General features: G+C 54.3%; 1 protein-coding gene and 1 non-coding gene across 2 annotated transcripts; both read left to right on the top strand.

Annotated features, from left to right (window-relative positions):
* Nucleotides 1-3,302: 3,302 nt before the first annotated feature.
* On the top strand, nt 3,303-9,318 carry RPL3 (ribosomal protein L3). The gene is made up of 10 exons (XM_068666514.1): nt 3,303-3,454; nt 4,180-4,372; nt 5,004-5,172; nt 6,030-6,165; nt 6,628-6,814; nt 7,217-7,377; nt 7,658-7,759; nt 8,242-8,337; nt 8,608-8,727; nt 9,202-9,318. The coding sequence occupies exons 1-10, from the start codon at nt 3,452-3,454 to the stop codon at nt 9,244-9,246; spliced, it is 1,212 nt and encodes a 403-aa protein (XP_068522615.1). The 5' UTR covers nt 3,303-3,451; the 3' UTR covers nt 9,247-9,318.
* On the top strand, nt 6,920-7,012 carry LOC137850387 (small nucleolar RNA U83B). The gene has a single exon (XR_011092529.1). It is a non-coding gene; the product is annotated as a small nucleolar RNA U83B (small nucleolar RNA).
* Nucleotides 9,319-18,015: the final 8,697 nt, after the last annotated feature.

The following is an 18,015-nucleotide window of genomic DNA, read 5'->3' as shown; positions in this document are numbered from 1 at the left end:
TTTTTTTTCTGTATTTTTATTTATTTATTTATTTATTTATTTTCAGTTGGAGGTGGTGCAGGGCACGTGGGTGAGGCTGCGGAGCATCCCAGCCAGCTCCCGTCTTGTGGTCCCACGTGTGACCGCCTTACTGGCACGACCCCACTGATATTTGGGGTTTGAGGCTCTCCGGTTGATGCTCCCCAAAGGAGGCACCCAGCTGGCTCCAGCCTGGAGTGCAGAGCGCACGGCAGCCCCATCCCAAGGGGCCAGGGTGAGGTTTGGGGATGCTCCAGGGGGCACCTAGGGGACGTCGCATCCTCCAGCGAGGTGCCCACACCGTGGTTTCCATCCTGAAGAAGAGATTAGGTGAGGAACATCACGTCGGGGTGACATCTGAGGCTGCCTGGTATTGAGGCCAGCTTGGGCATGGCCAAAGCCCAGCTTTGCTCCACACCATATTTCCACCAGGCAAACCATGGGACATCCCCGGCTCCTTATTGCTAAAAAAACTGAGCTCAAAGGCTGACGAAGCAACACAACCAGCAGGTTGCAGACCGGTTCCGTGGGGAACGTGCTCAGCTCGCTCCGGCACCTCTTCGTCCTGCCCAAGCTTGAATTTGTTTTATTGGCAGTCTGTGACCCAGCCCTGCAACGCCAGAGCTGGGTGTAGGAGCTAGAGGCAAGCCTAGGGGAGATAAATGAGCAATTAAAGCCTGGCCTTTGGTTGCCCAATAGCTGTGAGCAACTATTGCTCCTTCTCATGGGGCAGGTTGGGGACAGACAGAGGATGGACAGTCCCACTTCATATCCCACTTCACATGTTTGGGAAGACGAGCTGCATGGCCAGACCCTCAGCCCTCCTGCCCCACGTTCAGGCAGGCAATGAAATATCCTCCTCAGAAAACATCCGTAAGGGGCCTCCAAACAGAACATCCCCTTTTTTTTTCTTTCACACTAGATGGGTAAGTTGCCTTCCTGCACTGAACACCTTAGCTCTCAGCTACACCTGCACAGCTGGCAGCAGGATTTGGCTCTGTCGGAAGGTGTTTGCTTCAACTATTTCATTAATGTTTGCAGTAACTTGATACAATCGTAACATGCAGCCCTTCCACTGCACCGATCAGCATCCCAGCGGTGGGAATTCGGATGGCTTCGTGTGCTGTAGGGAGGAGGCATCCGGCCCTGGGGACACTGCCAGCACAGGGCTTTGCCCTGATCTCCCTGCAGTGCCAGGGGCCTCCTGGATGCTCCCAGCTCTGCTGGTTTATCGTCCACCTGGCTAGGTGTCCTCCTGCATCTCTTAAATATGTAAAAAGTGTGAAAAGCACAAACAAACTGACTTTTATTACTTTAATTAGTGACTGGTTCCTGCTGTCTGTGTATCCCTCAGGATTAAAAAAGGAAACTCCAATGGATGCCAGGGCTCTGCTTGCTGACACCGAGGGAAAGCGCTACAGCCCCGCACCGGGGCTCAGAGACGCTTCAGGGCATGTCTCAGCTGGAGTCGCGTGTCAAATCAGTTATCCTGCAATGGCACTCACGCAATTTCAGGTCTAGAGAAGTCTGAGAGAGTTTCTGTGGTCTGGTCCTATCCGATTTCCTTGTGCCAAAGGAAGGAGAGTGAATAATTTATCTGCCGTCCTTCAGCTCCCCCCCTGTTCAGGTTTCATCTCTGCTTCGCCCCTATGCTAAAGAGATGTTTCTGTGCAAGCTCCTGCGTAAGCAAGCCACGGACATGAGCAGATCCAGCATCACCCCGTGACAGAGCTTGTCTTCGTGGTGCTTATTGCTATGCCGAGAGCGGTTGTACGTGAAGCAAGAGAAATAACACGTGAATAGCATAACTGACAAGATCTCCGACAGGTTCCACCATAAGTCTTATTTTTGGTTCCCTTGTCACAGCATAACTTTATCACTTACATTGCTGTTATTGTTTATTATTAATTCAGCAGCAATCCAGAGGGGCCCTAATTGAATTTGGAGCTGTGCTGTACCAAGCACCGTGGAAAGAGACAGTGGGACGCAGTCCCTGAAGAACACGCAATCCGCTTGAGAACATGTCCCTGAAAGAAATAATTCATTTGATGTCTTTTGATGTTTTGAGATATGCATATAAGCAAAACAGATGCCAATGTTAGCAGTAAAACCTATTTTAGCTTATTAATTTTTAAATAGTGTGTTTTCTTTTCTCTGTTGTTACTGTGTTTTTTCACGTTGTCTAATATCTTTTTTAAAGTGGAGATTTGTCAAGCATGTTTTGAGTCATTACAGTTCCCTATGACTATGGAGCTTTTAAATAAAAACAGCTACATATTATGTCAGGATTTTCTGCTGAGGCATGCATTCGCTCACAGCTTTGAGTAAGAATATTGTGTTGTTTGTTTTTGTTTTTTTTTTTGTAGAAAGAAAAAAAAAAAAGAGAAGGTTGACTGCAGTGCTACAAACTCTCTAGCACTATGTACATCTGAGAGATGACACTGGGATATTGTATTGGACAACGTAATAAATGACACAGCCAAGGAATTATTTAAGAAGTTGCATGTGTTTTATTATGTACCCCCCATTAATTTTGTTTTCTTAAGACTAAAGGATAACGTTGCCTGTTATTACTTGGAAGTGTATGCACTTACACTTTCAAGAAAGGCATTTAATAGGTAATATTTTCCTGGTTCCATCTCAGAAGCTTCATTCCAGGAAAGATTTAATTGTTTCAATGCACTTTCTCTTACCTAAGGCCTTCAGTGTTGGCTGCCCAGCACATTCAGCACATGGCACTAAGGAAGACAACCAAATGCATCCTAAACTAATTCACAAAATTCAGCCAATTCAGATTTCTGATCTGGCTAGCCAAACTTGACGATGTTGTGACAACCGTGGGCAGCTTTCTGTAAGCAGAGCCGAGCCCGCCTCTGCCTTGGTCCTTCCACTCTAGTTTAGGTTGGCAGACAACTTAAAAAACAGGAATGTAGTGAGGCACCCACTGATACCTACATTGTCCTTTCCTTCAGCTATAAGCACGTTTTGGTGTTGGTTATAGTGGTATTTTTTTTTTTAATTTTGTTTGGCTTTTTAGAAAAAAACTTTTTATTATATGACAAGGGGAAGATGCTGAGTGTGCTTGAGGAGACTGCACACAGCGCTGCTCCCACTGCCTCAGGTTTTTGTACCACCTGTGGCTGCCACCCTCAATGCCAGGAGAGGAGCAGGGGACTCAGGGCAGCGATGTCCCCACCCCAAACCCTACGGGGATGGGTGGCCGAGCTCAGATGTCCCCTCAGGGGGGCGACAAAACGAAGCCCCCATCCCCATCCCCCTATGCTACCATGCCCAAAATGGCCGCTAGTCCCTCCCCCGCCGCCATTTTGCTCCCGCACTCGCGAGAGCCCGGCCCCATGGCGGGGGGCGGGCCGCCTACAAGTAGGGCTGGCGGGGGGGTGGCCCGGCCCTTCCGGCGCGGCGCGGGGACAAGATGGTGGGTGCTGATGGTGGCCCGCAGCGGCCTGGCCGCACCATCCACCGCCCATCGCCGCCATCCCGGCCCCGGCAGCCTCCCGGCCGCCATCCCGCTGCGCCTCTGCTCCTCAGCGAGGCGGCGCCGGGCTCATTTTGGGGCCGGGGGGCGGCGGGGGGCGCTGAGGGGGGAAATGGTTTGGGATGGCTCCAGAGCCGCTCTGCATAGCGCGGCTTCTGTGGGGATTCCTTCTGAAAGGGCTTCCTCCATTGCTGCTTGTCGCGATGCTTTTAACGGGGGGATGCTGCTTAAACTGAGGTGGGAGGGGGGCTGCGTGTTACCCACGGGGAATTATTAAGTCTTTGTGGGGCTTTTATTGAAATATTGTAAGGTTATTTGTGCTTCTTTATCCCTAGACTTACAGGGTGTACTGAAATCTTTGCGGTGCCCTGTGACCACGTTATAGCACGTGTGTCTCCGTAACAAGTCGGTGGTTTCTTAAAATGAGCCTGAAACAGGACATTGAGGAAACTAGGAAAAGCGTAGTTAAGGAATAAAAACTATATTCTAATATTATAATGGATTTCAGAAGCCAAGTAGTTGATACGGAGAAAAATTTTAAGAATGTAAAAAGTCTTTCATTATATATAGCTTTCACTAAAGATAAGAGCTGGCAGCTGGCCCTCAGATGGGGTTAAGTGAATCCTTGAAGCAGGCATTAAATATTTATTTTCTTTTTTTTCCAGTCTCACCGCAAGTTCTCAGCTCCCAGGCATGGGTCTCTGGGCTTCCTGCCCCGCAAGCGCAGTAGCAGGCACAGGGGCAAGGTGAAGAGCTTCCCCAAAGATGACCCCAGCAAGCCTGTCCACCTCACTGCTTTCCTGGGGTACAAAGCTGGGATGACCCACATTGTCCGCGAAGTTGACAGACCTGGATCCAGTACGTATTGATGTTCCTCTCGTGGAGGAAGATGTTCTCTTACAAGTGATGAAAGATGGCCTTTTAGGTCATAGGTAGCTATGGATTTTAATTCTAGATAGATAGGCTTCAGTCAATGCAAAGCATTTCTTGAGTGGGCGGGCAGGCTATAAAGCACCCCAAAATCCTCCTGTTACCATATACAGCATGAACGATGTCCCAGCAGCAAGACTTTGGGAGTGGAAGTCTTATTAATGGTCCTCTTGACATGTGCAGTGACTTGCACAAGAGCATGATGTCTTGCTTTATCTGCACTCAGAATATGTGCGATGACCTCGTCTCTATGGGTAGACATGAGTAGATCACTTTTGGTGTTCCCTTGCTGATTGTCAAGTCCTGATTTAGTTCTGTTACTGGCTGCTGTCCATTTTGCTTATCAGGCTTTGTCTGCAGCCCGCTGAGCCTGCCTCTAGTTTCTTCGAGGCTCTAAATTGCCACTTTCAGCAGGTTGTTTTGCCATGCATCATCTTTGCCTTTGTGAAAAGATTTTGAGGCACGTAACCTTTCACCTGAAGGATTTGAGAGCGAGGAGGAGCAGAAGATGCTTAACAGCTGACGCTGTTTTTGACGTGTTGTATTTGTCTTCTTCCAGAGGTGAACAAGAAGGAGGTGGTTGAGGCAGTCACTATAGTAGAGACTCCTCCCATGGTCATCGTAGGTGTCGTGGGCTATGTGGAGACCCCCCGTGGTCTCCGCAGCTTCAAGACCATCTTTGCGGAGCACATCAGCGATGAGTGTAAGCGGCGCTTCTACAAGAACTGGTAAGAGAGCAGGACTTTTGCCTCATGACTTAACCTTCGTTTTTATCTGGGTTGGAAGTTACTTTAGTGCAGCTTTTCTGCAGTTAAAAGTTTGGCCTCCATGACCTGGCCTAAAAGCATGCCACGCTAGAGCAGTGTTTCTGGGAAGATGACAGCTTAGTGTTAGTGTCATTCTAGACGAGGGGGTGACAGCGTTGGCTTTTGCCTGAGCTCTCCCCAGCAGGCTACACGTGATGATAACTTCGACGGGCGGACATAAGGAAATCGCCTCTGGCGCTTGTTGATGAGCGTCGAGTCCTGACTGTGGCCTTGTTTGCTCAGGAAAGGGGAAGACGAGTGTTAGTTCTGATTGCCGTTCCAGGCACTGTTGTTGTGGTCCAAACATGCACGTTTGCCTGAGCACGGCTCCAGCGTGTCTCGAGCCTGCAGCCTGTTTATGAACTTGGCAGGCCGAGAAGACGTCAGAGCAGCGCAATAATTCTCGCGGGTGTTACAGTGACGACCTGTCAGGCGTAGCTCAGGCTTCCAAGGGTGTTGTGCAGCTGATAGCTGATAGCATCTGACACAATGGCTTTAAAGATCTGTTACTCTGTTAATTGTTCAACATCTCTCTACAGTCTTTTGTCTTCTGTACTGTGAATATTAATGTGCTTTGGGATTCATGGCAGCTCCGCTCAGCGTTGGCAATCTTGCCTCTGCCTGATGAGCTCCAGGCTCCGCTTGCCAGTGGAAAAGATTCCTTAGAAGCTGGCAATGAGCCCAAAGCGGCGAAGGTGGCAGCTCCTTCCGCTCATCCCCCCTCCGGGGGGGATCGATGAAGGGCTTAGCCAAACCTTGTCTCTGCTCTGCTCCTGAAGGCACAAGTCCAAGAAGAAGGCCTTCACCAAATACTGCAAGAAATGGCAAGATGAGGAGGGCAAAAAGCAGTTGGAGAAAGATTTCAATAGCATGAAGAAATACTGCCAGGTTATTAGAGTCATGGCTCACACTCAGGTAAGTGTCTGCAGGACTCAGGTACACAGTAGAAACAACGAAGGTTGCGAGCACAAGGCTTGCTTCACTTCAGAAGGGAGACTTCTGCCCACGTGGCAGTCTGGTGGTAACTTGAGCACGTGAAAAGTGCCAGTAGTCCTCATTCTGCACACAGTGTGAGTGAGTAGCCTTGAGGGCAGCTGTGGCCACTGCAAGAGGCAGCGATAGCGTGTCCCTAGCCGTCAGTGCTCTGCCAGGTCTTTTTGGGGGTGTAATTCCGTTTTTGAGTTGGCTATAAGTGATGTAAGGTCTCTAGTTAGGACTCAACTATTAAATACAACTAACTTCCAGTGCCTAGACAAAAAGGGTACATTCAGTTCCAAAAAAAAAAAAAAAAAGATAAGGCCAGAATTAGAATGGTCCTGGATAATTGATGCAAGGTTTGTCTTGAAGAGGAACTAAATTTCATCCTTTCTGTCCTAGATGCGCCTGCTTCCCCTGAGACAGAAGAAGTCTCACCTGATGGAGATCCAGGTGAACGGTGGCACTGTTGCTGAGAAAGTGGACTGGGCCCGGGAGAAGCTGGAGCAGCAGGTGCCTGTGTCAACTGTCTTTGGCCAGGATGAGATGATAGATGTCATCGGAGTCACCAAGGGCAAGGGGTACAAAGGTAACCACATGGAGGTTTTTTGTCATCAGGGCTCAATTGTTAATGAAATGCTGGCCTTTAGTTGCCACAAATGCATGGGCCCAGAGCTGAGGAGGTGCTGCTGTCACAGTTCGGTGATGAGACCATGGAATAAGCGCTGGGCACAGCGCCTGACATCCGTGAGGAGTCATTCCATGCTGCCTTCCTTCTGAGAACACAATCTCGGGACAGCTGGGGAGGGCTGTGGGGAGCTGTGGGTGGGTTTGTCAAGCAAAGCAGGTAGTTCCTTGGGTGCTGGGTCTGGGTGTCCCTTCTCTTGCCCAGGGACAGCAGCTCAAAAGGTGTCTCAAGCTCCAGTTGAACATTTTAACGGCATCCCAGCTTGAGAAGGGTTAGCAACACTGTTCTGGTTTCCTCTTCCAGGTGTCACCAGCCGCTGGCACACCAAGAAGCTGCCCCGCAAGACTCACAGGGGGCTGCGCAAGGTGGCCTGTATCGGTGCGTGGCATCCTGCTCGCGTGGCCTTCTCCGTGGCCCGTGCTGGTCAGAAGGGCTATCACCATCGAACTGAAATCAATAAGAAGGTAAGGTGTGTGCCTCCGAGCTGCTGGGAAGGAACAGGAGCTGGTCAGGATCACTTACTGCAGGAGTGGGAATAAATGGAGAGTTTTCGCTTTGGTGGCTTAGCTCTGTTGGCTTGAATGCCATTTTGGGGGCTGTAACTGTAGCCATATACAACAGATAGCCATAAAATCCTTGTATGCCCACGTTATCAAGTACAATAGATACTCTTCATCCCAAACCAGAACTGTTTGTGTTCTGACTGATGCTTGACCCTTGTTCCTACTGTCCTTGTCATTTTAGATCTACAAGATTGGTCAGGGTTACCAAATCAAGGATGGAAAGCTGATCAAAAACAACGCATCGACTGATTATGACTTGTCTGACAAGAGCATCAACCCTCTGGTGAGTCCTCGCAGCCGTGTGGAGAGAGTGGCAGTTTTGGGAGGCAAATGGGCGTGGTATGAGATACGAAATGATTCAATGAAGAGCTCTTGAGGAAAAAAGCTGCTGTGGGAGGTGGTGCTGCTGCTGCTGAGTCATTCTTGGTACTGACTTGTGCAACTTGTGCTTACTGCATCTAGTATTTGGCAGCAGTCTAGAGGGATGTTACAAACCTAGGAACGATGCTCATGTAAATAAGGAATCGTTTAGCCAGGGAAGCAGTCTCTGCTGTTTCGTCAGCCTCTTGGTGTTGCTGCTGCTCTCAGCAGAAGTCACACAGCAGCGAGAAACTTGGCTCAGGGAAAGGTAACAGAAGAAATGGGGACTTGAGTGAATGTAGGAATGGCCAAGATGCAGAAGCAGCACTGAAAATGGGGCAGTAAGCAAGCAGGGGATCATAATCTCACCTTTTAGCGCGCACTGACTGTCCTTTCCCTGCTCAGGGAGGCTTCGTCCACTACGGCGAGGTGACCAACGACTTCATCATGCTGAAGGGCTGTGTTGTTGGGACCAAGAAGAGGGTCCTAACCCTGCGCAAGGTGAGTTGTGCAGACGCCTGTCAGGTGGGCTGGAACAGCTTGGAGCAGCTGCGCTGCCCCTGAGCCAGATGTCTGGGCTGTGGGGATTCGTGTAGCCAGCCAGAAAGAGAGGCCTGAAAGACTGTTTGTGAACATGTGCTTATTATTAGCAAATGTGCCTTGTGCCTAGCAGCTGAAACATGAGTTTGGAGTGACTTAAGAGGTGTTACCCATGGGGGTGATGAGCAGAAAGGGTGCTGCTGCTGTGCTCACCTGCCATCTCTCTTGTAGTCCCTGCTTGTGCAGACCAAGCGTCGGGCCCTGGAGAAGATCGACCTGAAGTTCATTGACACAACCTCCAAATTCGGTCACGGCCGCTTCCAGACAGCCGAGGAAAAGAAGTCTTTCATGGTAAGGACACTTCTGAAATCTGGCACATTTTGGTGTTGCACTTCACACTATTTTTTGGTTAATGGCAGTTCGTAGCTCAGCCTTTGGGCTGCCCCAGGGCTGAGCTGTGCTGTGCTCTCAGTTTGTCACTTGGGAAGGCAAATCTGCAGTCCCTGTGTCCTTTCTGTGTCACTTGTGTCCTTTCCGTGTCATCCCATACTCTGTGGATGCAGAGGAGCTTCCCCGCTAGGTGGCACCAACAATTCTCCACTAAAATTGAAGTCTTAATTCGGCGCAGCCCCGGCTGTGCCAAGTTCAGCTTTCCACTGAAGCTGTGGGGTTGGGATTTGGGATTTGGAACAGATGGTGTCATTGAAGACTTATTTGTAGCAAGAGGAGAGAAATTAAGTAAAAATTGCAGCATTGTAATTGGGATGTGATGTGGTCATCAGTGTGCAATAGACTGCTGTTAACATAATTTATTCTCTCCTCCAGGGACCACTCAAGAAAGATCGCATTGCAAAAGAGGAGGCAGCTTAATGCGTGGAACCATCTCGCGCTCTGTGGCCTGCGTGCTCTCAGACCAAAAAATAAAGATTTTAAAGAATTTCACTTTGTCATTCGGTTTATATATAGCTGCGTCAAGTCTGGTACTCTGCCTGCGGGCCTTATGCATGGGATCAGCCAAACCAAAGGATCAAATCTCATATGTCAACACCCAAATATTAACAGGGTTCCTACAATGACAGCTTGTACGCTTTTCAGAGAGCAAATGTGTTGGGGCAGAGCAAGGCGTTTATACACAGCTGTGTGAAATAGCATTTCCATTTACTGAGGTGTTTCATCTGCCCCAAATCCCCCTGAATCTTCCCTGTCCCTGCAGGTGTGGCTTCACTGCCTGGTGATAGGGAGTGGGCTTGCTGGTGAGCAGGGTGACATTTTCATCCTGACACCGAGCATTTCAATGCAACGTGAGGAGGGAGAGCTGCGGGGGCTGCTGGTGTTGCATTACCGCCTGGCTGAAAATCCTCCCCCTGTGCTGAGGAGGCCGTCTGGCTGCTGCTCCCAGCCGAGTGTCCCGGTGTCTCCCAGGACCGGAGCTGAGCAGCGTGAGTCCTGCATTTATGGGAGCCGTGGTGTTATACCAAGAAAGGCAGCGCAGTCCCAAGCGCTCGGGTGCCTCCAGCCACAATAGTGAGATCACCCGTGCCGCGGGCCATAGCCTGACTGGAGGCTCATGTAAATTTAGATAACTGCGCTGGTGTTGCCTTTGCTGCCCATAATTGGAGAGGAGGCAGCGATTAAGGCGAGAACCCCGCCGATTTACGTGCCAAATGAGTTGACACGCGGGGCTGCTCCCAGACGAGCCCGGCGTGACGCTATTTGCTCTGATCGAAACGAGCGAGCAGATGCGGGAAAATGCTTTTTTTGGGGTGATGTGTAAGAACCTTCTAAGAGTTAAAAGGTGGCGAGAAGGAGGGAAAACATTTACCTTGTTGCCCTAGAAACCAGACTCCATGACTGCAGGATCTGGCTGGCTCCCTGTCAGCCTCATTTAACACATGAACCTGTTGGCTGGTCGCAGCCAACTGTAACAAGAGAGGTCTCGACCACCGTTTATCTATTTTTTTTCCCCTCAAATCTCCCTCAGATTGGCAGGTAGGTAGAGCAGAGCCCTAAATTAACATTCCCAACCTCTACCCATCTCGAGGCACCGGCTTTGGGAGCTGCAGGTTTTCCTGCTGCTTTCATCCCACCAGTTGGGTGTCGGAGGGAACTGGGATTCTCGGGCCGAGCGGTGAGGTGTCGGGGATGAAAATCCATGACGAGTGATCCCACCCTGCCAGAAAATCTTTCAAACCTCCTCATTTTACCAAACGGCACCTTGTGGCGCAATCTCCAGTGCTGGCTGGAGAGCTGGTGAATTTATTTCCAAGCAGTAATGGCAGCGGGGGGAATTTTTAGTCAAATTAGCGCCTAATTAAAAAGGAGGCGATCCTGAAGAAGTGCTCTCGGTGTTGGAGGTGCTCGGTGCCCGTCGGAGCTGTTTCAGCTGGGGACCTAGTGCCAGGTTTTTATGGGTTTGCTCCTGAAGGGGTAGTTGTTTGCTGTTGGGGGGTGGGAGGAACCCTAAAAATACTTTTTTTTTTTTTTTAATATTTTCTCCTCCTCAGAACCTAGGGGTAAGAGGACACCAGTGTCAGGAGGTGGCGCTCCTCCCTCTGTGGATGGTGGCGGCAGGAGGTGTGCAGGACACTTGTCCCCAAGGCCTGTGGGGCCGGCCTGGAGAAAATCCCAGCTTGGCTGAAGCTTTGGGCACCCAGAGCTCCCTGAAATATTCTGATAATACCTGGGGAACCGAGCACTGGGCTTTGGGGCGAAGCCACCCAGATCCATGGGGTGGGAGAAGCCGTGGGAGGCTGAGCTGGAGCTGGGGGGACGCACGGGTCTGGCCGCTGGCCCTGCTGACCTGAGCCTTCCTTCTGCAGAGCCTCCATCCACCCAGGCGGCTGGGGAAGGGTCCCACAGCCCGCTGGTGCTGGGAGCAGACCCCTTTTCCCACCAGACATGGCCCTGACCCCGTTTTTTGGCTCAAGCAGCGTTGTGGGAACTCGCCCCGTCCCAGCTGGGGCCGGCCTTCACCCCCGGCACCTGGGAACCCCGGCCCCAAACCCGGCGCTCCCCAGCTGCAGGGGCTGGGACCGCCCCCCCGGGGGGCTCGGGGGCTGCTTTCACAGCCTTCCCGCAGCACATCTGGCCCCGGCGCTGCCTCTTCCCAGCTCCTTCCCTCGCCGGAGATGAAACAGAGGCGCAGCTGCGACGCTGGAGCGGAGACATGAGAGAGAGAAAGCGCGCGAGGCTGCCCGGGAGGGAAAGGCGAAGAGTTCAAGTCGGGGGGCTTGGCTCTTGCAATTAGCTTCACAAGCGGCCCAGCTGACACCGCCGCCTCGCGCCCCGGCCCCTCGCCTTTGATCTGAGTGACGGGCGGTGAGCTTCAAGCGCGCCTGACATGGAAGAGGAGCTTATGAAGGCGCCCCGGGGGGACGCGCGGCCGGGTGCACGCAGCGCACACCGAACCCAGGAGGTCTCCCCGCACACTCCGGGCAGGTTGGAGGCTGCTGCTTCCCCTGTCCGGGTGCTGCAGGAGCAGCTCGCCGGCCCTTTTCAAGCTTTCGTTTGATTTGTGGGACCCCTGAGCGGTTCCCTGCGGTCCTGGCTTTGGCACCGCTCGCCGGGGCAGCGCGAGGCTTGCGGGAGGCCACGTGGCTTTTGGGAAGCGCTTTGTTGTTCTCCCCCTCCGAACCAGCGTGGTGCTGGGGAATCGTGGGGTTTTGTGGCAGGCAAAGTGGGGAAGGCTAAATTTATCTCCTGACTTCCCCAAAAGGTGGGCACGGGGCTGGGCTGGGGTCCCCAGGGACACCCGGTGCCATTTGGGAGGCAGGGCTGAGGCTCAGCCCCCCGCCAGCCCCGTGATGTGCTGTGTCCTCATAGCCCCATCTTCAGACCCAAGGACTTCAGGATGAAAAGCAGCGTGCCTGGATCTTGCCCCATGCCCACCGAAAGGCTTTTCCGAGGTATTTTTTAATTTCCTTCTTGACACCGGCAGCAGCGGAGACTGAACCAAAGCAGCTGTGCACAAACGCAGCGGGCGTGCATCCTCCTGCCAAGCTCTACGGGGAGAAATCCCCCCCAAAATGTTGCTGCTGCTGCTGGTGATGGCAGAACACGTCCACAGTGCTCATTGCTCTTATCTTACCACCGTAGCCGGGGTCTGGACTAGACCCAAAGCCCGTTTTGTCCCCTTGGGACTCGGCCAGCAGCCGGGGCCCCGGGAGATGCCGGTGGCAGGAGGTGTTTATAATCTTTGTTTAGTTACAGAGAGCCTGGACGCCCACTCCGCTTCCCTACACACAATGGGATCAAACGGCTCCGGGACATTTCCTCGCTCCCTGTGGATGAAATCCCTGCATCTGCTGCTCTGCTGCACCCCCTGCTCCCTGATGGCTTTGCTGGGTGCAGGGGCAGCAGTCCCACAGCCCAGGGCTCCTCCGATTTCCACATCATTTCCCAGCTTCCCAGCCAGGACCTGCTTTCAAAGGCTGCAGGGGATTTCTTGTCGCTGCTCTCGCTGCCCCAAAATGCGGGGTTTCCTCATTTCCCACCCGCCCACACCTCTGTTTTTCGGGACCCGTGGGTGAGGGGAAGTGGGATTGCTCATGGGGAAGAAATCGGGTGTCACCACCGGCCCCCGGGGCAGAAGGGAGAACATGAGCAGGCATCGCCCTGCCCTTGTTTTGGGGAGGCTGGAAGTCTTCCAGCCCTGCCCCACGCCTCCCTCCTCTCCATGGGCCTGCTGCAGAGCAGGGTAAGGGGATGGAGGGTCCCTGGGGAGGGTCCCTGCCCCGGTGCTGCCGTCTCCCAAGCAATTCCCTCTCCCCTCTCCCAGCAGGAGCCTTCCCCAGGTGTCCCCGGTGCCGGGGGCCGCGGCTCCTTTTCATGTCCCCCGCCCAGCCTCGGCTGTCAGCAGAGCCTGCGAGCTCTGGGGCGAGCGATGGGTGTCAGGTTCGGGGCAGCCAGGAGGGGATTTTGGAGGGGAGGGTGCCTTGGTGACACGCCGTGGGGAGTAGGGCGTTTTGCCCCATGCCAGCTTTGATGGTGATGGGAATAACAAAAATAACAAAGAGCTTTGGCCAAGGAGCCCCTCTCCTTGCGGGCAGCCGTCCCTCTTCTTCCCCTGCCCTTCCACGAAGGGTTAAATCTCCCTGCTCACAGCAGCCCTTTCCCCCTCCCTCCTGGCCCCGGGGCTAATGTTTAACCGAGCCTATTGCTAATTAAATATCGATGACCTCAGGCGGGTTTTGTTATCGTCTCCGAACACCTGATGCATGTGTCACCAGCAAGAGTTTGGCTTGTCTCAAGTTCACTGGCAAGCCTTGAACTCCCGACGGCTTCTCCCTGCCCGCCCCGCTGCCGGCATCCCAGCACCAAACCCGGTGAGATGGGGGACCCCATCCCCGCGTCCCCCCACCAGCACCACCAGGGTGATGGGGCCGGCCCCTCGCAGGCTGCTCCCCGGTGAGGCAGAGAAAAAAAAAAGGGGGGGAAAAGGGTGCAAGGTGACTTTCTGGGGACTGCACACCCCGCTGTCTCCACTCGCCCCCGTAGGCAGCCTCTGTGCCTTGCTGCTGGAGGACAGCTCAGCCCTCCCAAAAGCCCTGGGGCTTGTTTTCTGATGGTTGACATCATCTTCACACTCCAAGGTATAAATAGCCAACCTGAAAAACAAAGGAAACTCCCCACGAAGACCATGTAAGGCAGAGGCACGGTTGCGCCTTTTATTTGTTAGCTCACCGTCGCTATTTCCTGCCTCTGTTGGTCAGGGACCTCCTCCGTTGGCCAAAAGTCAGCTTTTTTTTTTTTTTCCTCCCTTGCCATGAATTCATGGCTCGGCGGCACCACCAGCCAGCGGGTCCCATCCCAAGGTTGCTCCAAGGTGCTGAGCACCTGCTGGGCACCCCGGGGTGGAAACCACCACCCGCTGGAGCAGGGCAGGGTGGCGTTGAGGTCCTCCATCCCCAGGGTTGCGTTGGGTGCCCTGTGGTGGGGACAGTGGGGCTGGGAGCTCCTCCAGACCCACAGCTAGATCCAGGTGGGGATTTTGAGCTAGGGGTGAGGCTTCCCCCAAATTTTAGATCTCCACCTGCAAGGTCCCTTTGCCTACCGTGAGCATGGTGTGGGGATGGATGGACCTGCTGCTGGGCATGGGGTCACCCCACATTTCCCCTTTCTGGCTGCTCATTCCCTGCCCTAAATCCCCACCACATGAGTGGCTCCGGGGCTGTCCGGGACGGGTGAGCCAGCAGCTGGCGTTCACCCCATCCAGCGCTGTCTCCTCGGCCATTGTTATCGGGGCAATTCTCAAGCAGCTCGGATCCTGTTTTTGTGCTGATGCTGCCCGGCTCTCCAGGAGAGAGAAACACAGGAAACGGCCGCGGCGGAAGCAGAATCATCTCCTGGAGAGAGCAAGGAGCGCCTGACGCCGCCGAGGGAACAAAGAGGGGGATTCAGAGTGGCTCGTGGAGCCCACGGCTCCCCTCCGTCGCCCAACACCACCAGGACGGGCTCAAGGACACCCAGCGGGGTGAAATGCTGCCCTCGTGGATGGCATGGCCGCCCTGTGGTTAAATAAACCGGGATTTCTCCGGAGGCCCTCACCGGGATCTCGGGCAGCGCGCCACGGCGGCGTGGGCGCGGGTCTCGCCGCCGCCTCGGAGCTTGGCCCCTCCACCCCGAAATGCCCCCGCCTGCACAAGGGGCCCTCTGTCCCCCGTGCACAAAAGGAAACTTTGAGTGAAAAGGCCAGCGGGAGCGTGCGAGGCGCTGCCTTGGAGCGTCACGAGCCAACCCCGGCCCATCCCCGGCGGGTCCCAGCGCCCTCGCACGCTGCCTCTCCTGTAGGTGCTGCCCAGCGGTGCCACATCCCGAGGGATACATAAAAAAAACCATCCTTGATGGGATTTAGTCCCCATGGGGTGTCCCAGCAGAGAGAGCACCATGGATTGCAGAGCTGTGAGGGTACCCTATGGGTTGGCATTGCTGGGGGAATCTCGCAGCACCCCTACCCCACTGCCTCCAGCAAGGGCCAGGAGCCTGGAGGCTTCTGCAGGGAGCGCTGCTGTTCCCAGGGCCGGCCTTCCTTCCTGCGTGGCTTTTGTGGTTGTAGCACGAGCGCTGAAATGTCATCGGCCCCCTCATCTACACCGTATCCTGGCCCTTTCGGTACCCACTCAGCCTCCAGAAATAGCCCCGGCAGAGGGAAAGGAAACCTCCCTAAAATAGCGCTGCCATTCAACCCCACACCTGGTCGAGTGCCCATCGTGGCTCCGCGAGGGGGTGGCAGCGCTGTTTCCCTGGGCTCCCCCACCCCAAAATAGCACCAGCACCTGGGAGGCGAGCAGGTGCTGCCCTGCCTGTGCCCACAGCAGCTCGGGAAGCCCCAGGACACCCCAGGACACCCCCACCGATCGCCCCACGCGTGGGTCCCACACCGCTGGGGCCGGGTGAACCTCCCTGGGGGGATGCTGGTGGTGATGCAGGAGGAGCGATCCGGCCCGCTGCTTCTCCCGAAAAGGAGCCCTGGCGAGGAGGAGGAAGCCGGGAGGAAGGAAGGCCTTGTTTGTCTGTTCCCAGAGCGCCACAGGAACTGCTATATGAGGCATTACCTGACCTCACTTACATCTCCGGATGCTCTCCATCCCCCCTTCGCCCCCAGCTCCAGCACCCCTGTGCCGTGGCTGCCCCTCTTGTGAGCTGTCCCACCACCTGCAGCTGCTTTCCACCCAGCTGCAAGTCCTCCTCTGGCTCCTTAAACTCCAAATTGACCTGCACCTGCCCTCCTTCCTGGAAGAGCCACATTCAGTCCCCACGTTTGGATGCAGGAGCATCCGATGGCCCAGGCCACCCGTGGCGATGCGGTGGCCAGCACACCGTGGGCTTCCACTTTTGGGGAGGGTGCTGAGGTTGTGGGGTGGTCATGGGATGCTCCAGGGGCTTGTCATGAACCAAGCTTGGAAATTTGATCTCAGGAAGAAGGAATCTGGGGAAAAATCTCCACACGTTAGCTTCAGCAGGACGTTCGGCCCCTACACACCTCGGCCTGCTCCCTGCCTCGGACACGGCTGAACGTGTCCATGAAGGACAAACGGGCCAGACCATGACACAAAGATTTGGTGCTCTTTGTAGGCCACGGCTTCCTCTGACGCCCTTCAGGAGGGCTGAGCAGAGATGTTTATACAGAACACAAAGGGTTTGAGGATGTGAGCTGGATGCTGAGGGCCGGGGCCCAGCGTGAGATGAACGTGCGGGAAGCTGGATGCTCCCACAGAACTGCAGCTCCTGGGGCACAACCTGCCTGCTCCGGGAAGGACCCGTCCAAATGGGGGCTGAACCCGTTCCCTACAACCTCCCGGCACCCCACCAGCCCCTGGTTAAATTAGGGGCCGGGACCCCTCCATGCTGGGGGAGGAGGAGGAGGGAGGCGCACGAGGCAAAGCAGCAAACGCAGCACCCTCGCTTGAGGAGGCTGATTTCGGGATTGGGAAGGCTCTTCCGAAATTACGGGTTATTTCCAGGCTTAGGAAATGAAGCAAGTAGCCCACTGGGCCGGGAGGAATCGCGGGGAGGTCTTGCATCTCTGAAATCAACAACTGGCTGAGGTCACCGCTCAACCCGGAGGACAGGAACCCGGGGAGAGGAAGAGGGGACCGGATGCTCGGCCAAAATACCTGGAGGAGTGATGTTAAGGATATCCCCTCTCCTCCAGAGCCAAGACGTGACGGTACCTCCCTGGGGCTCCACGGCGAGCGGTGGCGAGGGGGCGGCTCTCAGCAGCAGGTGCTCCCAGGAGGGGCTGCCCCACGCCTCTGCCCACCTCCTCCTCTCCTCCGAGCCTTCCTCCGCCCGTACCGCTTGTTTCCCGCTACCTCCCTGCTTCATTTTGAAAGGAGAACCAGTGGTGGAGAGCTTCCAGGCCCACGCAAAGAGGATACACGTGGTGCAGGACCCAGCGGGGAGCAGAGCAGGGTAGAGAGGAAAGAACTGTAAAATACTCGATAAAACCGTGTGAGCTTCTCAGCGATGGTTACCCGAAAAGGGAAGGTGTGGGGGCACAGCAGAACCAGAGGAGAGCTGCTCCTGGGAAAGAAAGCCAGCATCTGCCAGGAGGGAGAGGAACACCAATGGAAGAGCGATTTAATTAGATAATCTGTCTAATTAAGATAGGTGACAGGCTGGAGGCCAGGTGCCGTGGCAGAAGAAGGCCCAGCTCGCTCAGGCCGTGCTCAGCCCCGCTGGCTGCGTCACCCTTCCCCTCTCCCCTCCCCCTTTTTCCCCTTGAAGGAATTTCGAAGAGATTTTTTTTTTTTTTTTTTTGTAATTGGCATTGTCTGTTTGATCCCTAGTTCCTCGCCAGGCAAAACAAGGCATGCATCTTGCTGGAGACAGGATAGAGGACTCTTGGAGTTAATCGTTTTCTCCATTGTCTTCCAAATGTATGCCGAGATGTGGCTGGGGGGGACCCATTGTGCCGTCTTCCTGCTTGTTTTTCCAGCGGTCTCCAGTGAATAAAAGCAATGCGAGGCTCGTAATACACTTTCCATGACCTCTAATCTCGCTGCACCATCTATTTCAATGGCTAGGTTGCATACAGTATTCATTAACAGCAGTTCCACCTCCACCTCCACCTCCTTCTCCAAAACCCAGCCACTTGCCCTAGCTCCCCATGCCTGGAGCACCACCTCCTCTGCGGTC

The sequence above is a fragment of the Anas acuta genome, chromosome 1 (assembly GCF_963932015.1).
Source record: "Anas acuta chromosome 1, bAnaAcu1.1, whole genome shotgun sequence".
NCBI lineage: Eukaryota > Metazoa > Chordata > Aves > Anseriformes > Anatidae > Anas > Anas acuta.
Note: the sequence above shows the minus strand (reverse complement) of the source record. Positions and strands in the feature narration are given on the sequence as shown.